The sequence below is a fragment of the Ranitomeya variabilis genome, chromosome 5, assembly GCF_051348905.1.
Source record: "Ranitomeya variabilis isolate aRanVar5 chromosome 5, aRanVar5.hap1, whole genome shotgun sequence".
Lineage (NCBI taxonomy): Eukaryota > Metazoa > Chordata > Amphibia > Anura > Dendrobatidae > Ranitomeya > Ranitomeya variabilis.
Window position 1 is genome coordinate 80,550,223 of NC_135236.1, and position 12,186 is coordinate 80,562,408.

General features: G+C 43.9%; 1 protein-coding gene across 3 annotated transcripts in view; it reads left to right on the forward strand.

The window, feature by feature from the left end:
* Positions 1-12,186, forward strand: part of LOC143774869 (adhesion G protein-coupled receptor E5-like) — a 163,597-nt gene that overhangs the window by 95,059 nt on the left and 56,352 nt on the right. For all 3 annotated transcript variants that reach the window (XM_077262640.1, XM_077262641.1, XM_077262642.1), the window contains 2 exons: positions 5,845-5,889; positions 9,886-9,948. In XM_077262640.1, the coding sequence (XP_077118755.1) occupies positions 5,845-5,889; positions 9,886-9,948 (108 nt within the window). The remainder of the gene's footprint in view (positions 1-5,844; positions 5,890-9,885; positions 9,949-12,186) is intronic.

Genomic DNA, 12,186 nt, shown 5'->3' on the forward strand with positions numbered 1-12,186 from the left:
GCTAAGGGCATGGTGGAACACCTTACGCCGGAACTCCAGATTTCGGTGATGCAGGCATGCAACACTGCCTACGTGAGGGCTCTGCAGCAGGCTCGGGTCATGCAGTCAGCGACTACAATGCCCGTAGTGCCGTCGCTGGCTAGCATGACTCCGACTCCTGCTGCAGAGCCACTCCAGCCACCCCACCCAGGTCCGCGTGCGGAGCGACGCCACCGCAGGCACCGTAACATTGTGCCGCCGACTCCTGCTCCTGCCAGGCCCTCATCCTCCCGTAGGCGTCATTCTGTGGGAGCTGCCGCGGGAGAACAGAGGAGGAAGCGAAGGAGGACACACACTGCGGCTCTGGCTGCTCCAATACAGACACCCACTTCGCGGCAGGGGTCTAGCCGCAGCAGGAGCAGCCAGGGCCATTCAAGATCCAGTGCAAGACTTATTTTGCCTCCTCCCTCCCCTACAGAGGTTGCGGTTTCGTCACCAGTGTACCCTGAGGAGGGCTTGGAATTGCCCTCGAGCCTCCTGGACTCTGGCTCATCATCCTCCTCTTCCTCTCCCCATTCCCAACCAGAGACTTACCACTCCCCCATGGTAGCAGAGGTTGATACCCCCTAAGTTTATTTCCCCTTTTTTTTCCTGTTTCCTTAATAAAAATTGTTATTTTTAAAACAACAATATTTGTTCTTATTTTGCAGTATACTTCTCGGCAATTCACGCCGTGCACCGTCTACACATATTTTGTGCTTGAAACACCTCATATATGCAATGTCAGACAGTATTTTTACAATTTTTATTTTGCCTTTTTTTGGGTGTCTCTCATTGCTGTATGAGGTTTTTACAAACACTAAAGGTACCTTCACACTTAAGCAACGCTGCAGCGAAACAGACAATGATGCAGATCGCTGCAGCGTCGCTATTTGGTCGCTGGAGAGCTGTCTGTGTGACAGCCCCCCCAGCGACCAACGATGCCGAGGTCCCCGGGTAACCAGGGTAAACATCGGGTTGCTAAGCGCAGGGCCGCGCTTCCGATGTTTACCCTGGTTACCAGTGTAAAATGGTAAAAAAAAAAAAAATACATATACTCACAATCGCGTCCCCCGGCGTCCGCTTCCCTGCACTGACTGAGTGCCGGCCCTAACAGCAGAGCGGTCACGTCACCGCTGTGCTGTGCATTCACTTTACGGCCGGCACTCAGTCAGTGCAGGAAGTGGACGCCGGGGGACGCGAAGGTGAGTATATGTACTGTTGTTTTTTTTACATTTAACACTGGTAACCAGGGTAAATATCAGGTTACTAAGCGCCGCCCTGCGCTTAGTAACCCGATATTTACCCTGATTACCATTGTAAAACATCGCTGGTATCGTTGCTTTTGCTGTCAAACACAACGATACACGGCGATCTGACAACCACATAAAGTTTACTGTAACAAACGACCAGAGATATCACAGCAGGATCCTGATCGCTGCTGCGTGTCAAACTCAACGATATCGCTAGCCAGGACGCAGCAACGTCACGGATCGCTAGCGTTATCGTTTAGTGTGAAGGTACCTTAACTGTTATTGTATACATATAAAAAGGTCAGTGCTCCGGGGGTTGCAATGGTCACATGGCAAAGTGTTGACACTATTTGAATCAGGATGTATTTCTGCATCCTGACTTCAATACTTAATGGAGCGAACAAGATGGGCTCCCTCGTTGGCAAACTGAACTGTTTCCAATAGCATATGGACACGGCTTCCTGGTGTGCGGTTGACGATCTGCTGTTTTCCGGCACTGCATCCGCATGTTCCAAGGCTGTGTGAGTGGCACAACCAATGCACAACCGAAGCCTATTGGCCTCGCCATGGTGTGGTGCCAATCACACTGCCGCGTCACATGCAGCTGCGTGGGGTGAAAATGTATTATCAGCAAGTGCGCTCATTGAAGCCGTGTTCCACATGAAACTAGTCTGCAATCTTGACAGTTTGCCTAGGAAGGAGAGAATCATGTTTGCTCAACTAGCAAACACACGACCATGTGAACAAAAGTGTGGGGGTTTTGCAGACCATTTGGGAGCTGGTGATCACCAGAGTACATTTTGGGCGGTACACCGTTTTAGCTAAGTTGGTATAAATATGTTCTTTGAAGCAGTGTAGAAAACTTAGAAAAATTTTTTATTAAACAACAACATTTTTAAAAAAAAGGGTTCCAAGTTTTTAGATAAGGCACATTACATTTGTGCAGTATAGGTAGATGCAAAATTTGACATAACAAAATCCACCTAAACGGATGCCATTTATTGCACATAATACTGTAGAAATATTTTATTATCATTATATTATATTTTTAGCACAGTCACAGTAGAGGTATTTATTTGTGTAGTTAAAACCAGAATAAAGTCCAACAGTAACATTATTACTACACCATTTGATCTTGCCATGACACACGGCCAACATCTGAAACAAAATAGGCCGCAAAACGATCCCTCATCTGCGCAATTTCAACACTTGTCCTCAGAGGATGATCATGGTAATCGGGCAATGGGTTGGCTATGGGTTCATCGAGTTCCACATTCACTCTCTCTTTGGCCATAATATAATTGTGGAGAACCACACAAGCCTTCACCACCTCATCCACTGTTTCAATTTTAAGATTAATGGCGGATCCCAATATATGCCATTTGGAGACAAGGATGCCAAAGGCGCACTCCACAGTCCTTCTGGCCCTGGACAGTCTGTAATTGAAAATCCTTTTTGTATGGTCCAAGCCCCGACTGGAGTAGGGTTTCAATAGGTTGGCAGACATTTGGAATGCCTCATCCCCAACCACAACAAATGGCATCGCAGGGCCTTCGGTGTGGGGAAGAGGTCGTGGCTGGGGGAAATTAAAATTGTTCCCATATAATTTTTGGCCCATATCCGACTCCTTAAATGTCCGTGAGTCATTTGCATGGCCAAAAGCACCAATGTCCACTGCGAGAAACCTGCAGTCCGCACCTGCAATTGCCATTAAAACAGTTGAAAAGTATTTTTTATAATTATAGAAAAGGGATCCACTTTTTGCAGGCTTGGTAATCCGAATGTGCTTTCCATCCACTGCGCCAATACAGTTCGGAAAAGAACACACTTGCTCAAATTTCTGGGCGTTGGCCTCCCAGATTTCACTTGTAGGGACGGGTAAAAATTCCTCCCGGAGATTATCCCACAAAGCGCGGCATGTGTCAGCAATAATTCCGGAAAGAGTGGAGACTCCAATCCTGAATTGAAAATGAAGGGATCTCAAGGTCTCTCCGGTAGCCAGGAAACTGCCAAGAAGATAAAGAAATTACATTAAAGTACATTGTAATTTATAAAAGTACATTGACCATACCAAACCCAAAAAAATTAAAAAAAAAAAAAGATAAACAAAGGGAAGAACATATCACAGTCATTCAAACAGCTACGTACCGTAGAGTCACCAGCAGCCGTTCCTCTGCGGAAATTGATCTCCGGAGCTGCGTGTCCTGCCTGCTAATGGCTCCTTCCACCTGACGCAGAAGATAGCGGAAGCTGTCCTGAGACATCCTGGTATACTCAAAATATTTTTCCAGGTTGTCATTGAGTTCGCCAAACAAGCAATGGTATGCTCCACGGCTCTCCCGGACTTCCACGATAGGGTGTATCCAAAAGTGGCGACGACTCCATCTCCGTTTTTCCCCTTCCCTTTGATGAAAACAGGCGAGAGCATAGGCATTAGCCAAGGCAAATTCCATCTCCATATCCATGTAGATACTGTCCATGGGACGCTCCATCATGAATACCAGCAAAATGGGAGGAATTCATCTCTGCCAGGGTATATATACACAATTACATTACACCAACCCTCTTCTAGCCATTGGTGGTCCTTATCTAGTGTGTTGACACAACTTTTTTTGGGGGGGGGATGAAGAATGACTCACTGTAAGAAAACGCATGCGTCGAAAAACGCTGCGTTTTTTGGTCAAAACGCAACTGCGTTTCCAAAAAACGCTGTGTTTCTATTGCGTTTGTTGCGTCGTGCGTTGCAGCGACGACGCTGCGGCGCACACCGCAAATGTGAACGTAGACTAAGTGACCATCAGACTGTAAAGGGAGTTAGTGGACAATATCCCGTGCTGCCGACAAAATCGTATATCCCAGTATGGTAAATAAGGTGGTGGTTTGGTTTCACCACCTTACTTACCATACTGGGATATACGTCTCGATTTTGTCAGCAGCGCAGAATATTGTCCACTAACTCCCTTTACAGTCTGAGATCATACCGTTCAGGAAGGAGACTGTGTCCCAGAGATGAACGTGCTTTGGTCCGACATGTGCATATCATCTCAAGGACAAAAGCAAAATACTTTGTGAAGATGATGGTGGAAGCTGGTAAGATTGCGTCAATTGTGAAACGAGTACTGTATCAACATAGGCTGAAACGCCATTCTGCCAGGAAGAAACCATTACTCAAAAGAAACATAAAAAAGCCAAATTAATGTTTTCAAATGCACACAGGAACAAAGACATTAATTTTTGGAGACGTCCTGTGGCTTGATGAAACTAAAATTTAACTATTTGGGCATAATGACCATCGTTAAGTTTTGAGGAAAAAGGAAGCAGCTTAGAAGCCTAAGAACACCATCCCAACAGTGAAACATGGGGGCGGCAGCATCATGTGTGGTTGTTTTTCTGTAGGAGGGTCTTGTGCACTTCCCAAAATAGATGACATCATGAGAAAAGAAGATTATGTGGCAATACTCAAGCAACATCTCAAGACATCAGCCAGAAAGTTTAAGCTTGGGTGGAAATGGGTCTTCCAAATGGACAATGACCCAAAGCATACTGCCAAAATGGTAACAAAGTGGTTTAAGGAAAAAAAGTAAATGTTTTGGAGCGGCCATCACAAAGCCCTGATCTCCATCCTATTGAAAATGTATGGGCAAAGCTGAAAAGGCTGGTGCGAACAAGGCGACCTACAGACCTGGATCAGTTACACCAGTTTTGTCAGGAGGAATGGGCCCAAATTCCAACCAACTATTGTGAGAGGCTTGTGGAAGGAGATCCCAAACATTTAACCCAAGTCATTCAGTTTAAGGGCAATGTACCAAATACTAATGAAATGTATGTAAACTTTTGACTTTGCAGTAAGTTATACAAATGCCTTAAAACATTCTCTCTTTCATTATTCTGGCATTTGGCAAATATTATTAATTATGGAAATCCTCACTGACCTAAAACTGGAAAGGTTTATTGTGATTTCATGTCAGATATTGAGAAAAACATTGTATGTGTCTTTTTATATCATGTATGTAAACTTCTGGTTTCAACTGTAGGTTTAAAATTCTTGTCATAATGGCTAAAAAATCCTTTTTCATAGTTTAAACTCTGCCATCCTAGCCTGACTGACAGTTCATCAGTGTCCCTCCTCCCTGCTGCAACTGAATCGCCATCCACCTAGTTTGATTTGTGGCTTCTCATCGTCCCTCCTTCCTCCTGTTGTAGTGGAACCTCCTCCCACCTAGCCTTATGACAGCTCTTTAATGTCACTTACATCCGCTGAAGCTGAATATCCTCCCACCTAAAATTGTTGAAAGATCCACCTTAAATCCACAATGGTTCATTTGTAGAAGCCATGCCTCCCAAGACCGCATAGCTAAAGCATGGTTGATGCCCCCATACAACACTATCGCTATGGGTTTGGGCACCTTAATTCAGTCATCTAACTAAGTATAATAAATAACTCGGTTCGGGGCATATAAGACTTTATTTCTGACAAATTACAATAAAATAGTTCATGTGCTGATAAAAAAAAAGACATACGGTCTGTTACACACAGATAATAATGTATTTATAACTTTCTCACTTTTATTAGTTTTGGCCTCCTTGAGTACATCAAACACAAATGTTGGAAATACAGGTAAGAATTGTATTTTTCTTTATTCTCCTTTTTAGATTATTTCATGTAATTTCCATTAGTCCAGAAACCAGATAAGGCTACGTTCACATTTGCGTTGTGCGCCGCAGCGTCGGCGCCGCAGCGCACAACGCAAACAAAAACGCGGCAAAACGCACGCTAAAACGCTGCGTTTTGCACCGCATGCGTCGTTTTTGGCCGCAAGTTGGACGCAAAAAAAATGCAACTTGATGCGTTTCTTGCGTCCAACGCTTGCGGCCATGCGGCGCTAAACGCAGCACAACGCATGTCCATGCGCCCCCATGTTAAATATAGGGGCGCATGACGCATGCGGCGCCGCTGCGGCGCCCGACGCTGCGGCGCTGGCCGCAAATGTGAACGTAGCCTAAGGACACTTTATGTAAAAAAAGAAAAAAAACAAAGACGATAGTATATTTAGTGCCACTTGGAGATAGAAAAAATTATTAAGATTCACCTGCACTAATGCTACCTAAAACAGCAATATCAGTAGGTTAGGAGAGCAGACTTTCAGGGAGATCTATGTCAGGCTCATAGATCGTAACAGCTCATTTAAATATTAAGAAAAATGTGGATTCAAAGATATCAAGGTATCATTTGAAAATTGGCTGGACAAAATTTTCATATTGCCTACACCCTTTTGCTTGCCACAGGTGAGTTTGAATGAGCATCATATCCTTGAAACAAAGGTGTTTGCTCACATTTTTGTAAAGGTGCCAATAATTTTGTTTGGCCTATTTTGGAGGTTCACTGTGAAATTATTATGTCCAATTTGCCTTTTTTCTCAGTTTTTTTGGTGTTCAAATACACAAAAAGGAAATAAACATGTGTATAACAAAACAAAAAAACTCAATTTTCTGGAACAAGTTCAAGGGTTCCAACACTTTTGGACTTGACTGTACATCCCTCTACCCTGTTAAAGGGGATATCCAACTTTACAAAAAAAATTATAAGCAAGTGATAGTTAAAACATAAAAACAAAGAATGTACACAATCTTTAACGTCAGTGCCTCCAATGTAATTGGTCATATGAAATCTGAAGCCTGTGATTGGCTACACATGATGTCAAGAAAGACGCATCCTTGATGTCCCATTCCAGTCATGTAACTGCTGCAGCCAATCACAGGTGGCAGTGGTCAGGTAACTGAAGTATAGGATGTCATTACTTTCTATGTGCCTGTGCTAGAGCCGCGGGAGTCACATAGGGTGAGCGTGCTACCATTACATTCATTGGAGATAGCCGTGCCGATATCCTGTAGTCTGATAGGCAATGAATGAAGCGGTGGCACATGTGGGACCATCACTTCCTCCAAGCTGACCACTCCAGCGCCCTGTTCCGAGGATTATTAGAGGATCCAGCGGTCACCAAATTATTGACTATCCAGAAGGATAAGTGATGATTATGGCACACAGATCCCATTGTTTGACATCCATACTTTTTCAGAAGAGTCCGATTTTAGATTGCACCTTTCATCTTAGGGAGACTTCGGACTACATACCTTATCTTCTCTTCTGCCCTAAGTGTCTAATTAGATGGCGTGAATGAAAGAAAAAAAGCAAAGTGTCCCATGACAGATAGATATCATTGTGGGACCCTCTAACTCGTCATGGGTGGGATATGGTGGTGACTAATCCTTTCCTAGTTTTGTTGAATTCTTGAAGAATTGGATGCAGCCAGATGTTGCCCAGAATCACAATCAGAAATGTGTATCAGAAATCATCTGCAGCCTTTCCTGTTTTCTATAAAGAGCACATAGTATGTAAAGTCTCCCTGCGGAGAGCGGAGAACCGGGACAGGAAACGCTCTTCTTTACAATGTGGGCGAATGGCCAAATAGAGATTGGTTTGCTAAAAGTACAGACATATGAGCTCTAAAGTCAGAGGGCAAGGATTTAAAGGGAATCTGTCACCAGGTTTTTGCAATCTAATTTGAGAGCAGCATAATATAGAGACAGAGACGCTGATTCCAGTAACGTGTCACTTTTTGAGCTGCTCATTCTAGTTTTGATAAAATCACAGTTTTATCAGCAGGAGATTATCACTAGAGACTAGTAAACCTGCTGCCATGTAGCCTTCCTTATTCATTGGCTCTGTATAACCCCGCCCCCACTACTGATTGGAAGATTTCTGCATGTGCACAGTGTACACAGAAAGCTACCAATCAGTGGTGTTGGCGGGGTTATATAGAGCTCAGCATTCAGAGAACTGGTATATTTGCAATTGATAAAACTGAAATGTTATCAAAATGACAGCAAGCAGCCCAGTGACACCTCACTGGAATCATGGTCTCTGCCCGTACATCATTCTTTCAGATGGGGTAGCAAAAAATATCTGCTACAGAACTGATCTGCTCTCTTGTCCAAGGCTGGGACTTACATTTTTGACAAGAGGTTTCCTATTCAGCTGACAGTGATATAATTGGGGTGTACAGAGAGAACCCAGGAAATGTAATCTCAAAACTGATATTATTTTACACTGCAAACAGCTATCACAGTGGACAATGTACGGTATACAATAATCCTGTACAGTACTCAACATACATTCCTTATTGTTTCATTAATACACCCACAGTATGCCCAATTAAAACCGCCATACCATGTACAGCTAACTCAACGCTACATAATAACATTATGCTTAGTAATGTCACCAGTAATTTTTCTGTTCTCACTTTTGAAATGCCATTATAATTTTAACTATCAGATTACCCAAACCATAAAGAAATGGATGAATCTCTCCCCTTCTCATGATTCTGTCTCCTTAGATTTGTAACATGGCGTTCTCAAGTGGTTCCCTTATTGGGGTTGTCCACTAGTCGGACAACCCCTTCTCAGCCACTATTTTTGCTTCAGCTAAAATAATAACATCTATACTCACCTCCAGTGCCGGCACCATTCCAGTGGTTTTGGCACTGTCTTTCCCAGGGTTAGCTTGACATTTCTGTGTCACACAATCCCTGCCGTCATTCAGCAGCCACTTCACTCTTCTCCTTCGGACAAATCTGACATCATGGAAAGTGAGAAAGCAGCTGCAGCTCTAATTTTCTCTGGATGTCAATTGTGTCAGAAAGAGAGAAGAGTGAAGTGGCCGCAGATTGGCTGCAGGGATTGTGTGACATAGCAATGTCATGCGAGCCCTGGGAGAGCAGGCGCTGACAAGACTGGAATGGCATCGGCACTGGAGGTCACTATAGGTGTTATTGTTTTACTGGGGGAAACATGGTGATTGAGAATGGATTGTCCGTGTAGTAGACAACCCCTTTAAAGGGGTAATTTCAAGTTTGAAAGTTATCCCTATGCAATGGATAGCAGATAATGTTCCATTCGCTGAGGGTCCAACTGCCATTGCCCCCACTAATCTCGAGAACTGAGGCTCTGAAGAACCCTGGCTGAAGGGAGAGGAAGTCTCATACGCACTGCTCCATTCATTCAGATGAGAGGGAAAACATCAGCCAGCGCTGCACTCACTAATCTCTGCCTCTTCCAGTAAGAATTAGTGATGAGCGAGTGTACTCATTGCTAGGGTTTTCCCGAGGACGCTTGAGTGACCTCCGAGTATTTATGACTGCTCGGAGATTTAGTTTTCATCCGGCAGCTGAATGATTTACAGCTACTAGCCAGGCTGAGTACATGTGGGGGTTGTTCTTGGGATCGGTGTGGGCTCTGGCACTCAAACCCCCAGAGATCGGAAAGTTGTATCCTATCACACACATAGGCACTCCACAGCTAACGATTCACGCTGCAGACACTCTTCTACTGTCTCCATGGATGACAAGCATAACTTTATGGAGTCCGGACAACATCAATAAAAACCTGATTTTAATACTAGTTCATAGTCATTGCAGAAAGATATTCCAAGCGGCAGCAGTAAAATCCTCCCTGTTTTCCTACTGTTGAATCAAAAACAAAATCCTACATTGCAATGTCGTGCAATTTTTAGTGATGATGTATATTTGTGTATTACCCACAATCCCCTCTCTTGTAGGTGTCAGCAGCACCCTACGATGCAGTCATAATTTAATGTGTCCCAAAGGAACTTTACCTCCAAGTATGTATGAATGTCTGTCCCACACATATTACTATCCTACTGCTACCCTGTAACATGCACTGACGTCCCTATGCTACTAATGATCGCAGTTTGCCTTGCTGTAGTGATGACGTACCCATCAATCCCATTTATCGCTGCAGCAGATCGCTGGCCTCCGCAGTGTTGTGGTCAGATGTCAAATAAAAAATATTTTATAAAGGGGCTCAGACTGGAACAAATTAAGGAAAGAACTGATACTCACCCTCCCGTATCCTCACAGCTCCTGTTTTGGCCATTTTCCGATCCCGAATGGTCATACTTTATCATAAAGGAAATACCCACTCAGCCAATCACCAGCTTCAGAAGGTCACTGCTATATGCAAGTAAGTGGCTGTGTCAAGTTGGGATCACAAAGTATCCATCAAGTATAGATTGTTTTGTTTTTTTGTATACCAGTCTGAGCCCACCAATTAATAAGAGATCAATCAAAGGTACAAGTCACGGTGCTCACTTTTGTAGACATGACCTATTTACAAGGCACGGCCTTTATGACCTTGTACTGTCTGCTTCTGTCTAGGAAATGACAAGAAATAATACACAAGTAAATAATACAAGTAAATTGAGTGAGGCCGCGCACGTCTTGCCGGCATGTGATTGCATGTAATCAAATCGCATTCTACCCGCCATTGGCGTACTGGCAATGGCAACAGGCCACATGGCCGATATGGGTCCTGTGAGCCGGGGGAGAAAGGGGCCAGCCTGTCATCGCTAGTTCAACTTTATAGGCATCCTGGATGCTGATATGGTAAGCAATGATGAAAGAGAGAGCGTCATCTGGAGTTTCCTCTCCCATCGTTTTTCTTTGGCATCTGACATCTCAGCGCAGTATATACTATATACTATATGGAGGACTATGGGACGTGCATTATACTATATGAAGGACTATGGGGAGTGCATTATACTATATCGAGGACTATGGGGAGTGCATTATACTATATGGAGGACTATGGGGTGCATTATACTATATGGAGGACTTTGAGCAAGAGTCAAAATAAGCACAGAATAATACCAAGGCCGAGGGAGGCAAAGACCTCGCCCTCTAAGTACATGCATAAATGCAAGAAAATTCATCAATTAGTGTACTACTCCCAAAATTATGAAAACGCAGAGCACCATGGAGTACAATAAACACCAAGAGGTAGCGTAAAATCGAATAATCATTTATTGGACAAAATTACATACATATAAAGTATAGCCAAATAATAAAGCAAAGAAAGAGTGACAAGTATAGAAACCTGCTGGTGCAGCAGGTGGACCAAATGGTAAAAATGATCAAAGCGCTAAGGGTGTGTAAACATGAAGCCTCAATAGTTTCAATGTATATAACCATCACATTAATAGTGGGTACAGGTGAAGGGAGCTACTAATGCATATCATAAGGTAAGTCCCACAGGGCAAAACCCCCAAATGGAAATCACACGTACCCCTAAGGCTGTTTCGAACTCACCCATAATGGCTGAATAAAGTGTAGGTCCTCCTGCTGAGACCCCTTGACGCACGTTTCGCGTATATGCTTCTTCAAGAAGGGGAATGTACAGTGCAGTATCCCATGGGGTTTAAATAGTAATGCCTCAAAATACCGGTACACGCGGCGCACGCATGCCGGAAATCACAAGCCGGAAATTACCTCCCTTCACGGCGGCCGTCAAAAGCGGTGTGTGCATGCGGGCAGAAAGTACGCCCAATGACGTCAATGAGCATGCGCATATCGCCTCAGTTGATAGCCGCAAGTAAAGATGGGCGGCGTACAAATCCCAGTGCACGTGTGCACCCCGGCAGACATTTTACTGAAGACCAGGGCACCAGCCATTTCCCCGTGGACTAAAAAAAGGGGAAGGAGAAGGATGGATACAAATAATGACATAAAGATAAAAAATAAAGTTACATATGTGCAATTGTGAAAAGGTGAAAAGATCCAAATCGTTGGGCAAAAAAAAACTGCATGGGCATGCGCACATCGCAGCATATGATAGCCGCAGATAGAAATGGGCGGCACACAAATCCCAGTGCGCTTGCGCACCCCGGCGGCCATTTTAATGAAGACCAGGACAGCAGCCATTTCCCCATAGACTGAAAAGAAAAGGAAAGATGGATACAAATAACGACAGAAAAATAAGAAGTGAAATGTATATGTAAAGTAGATGAAAGTGAAATGATCCAAATCATTAGGCACATAAGATCAATCTGGCAAAATACAGG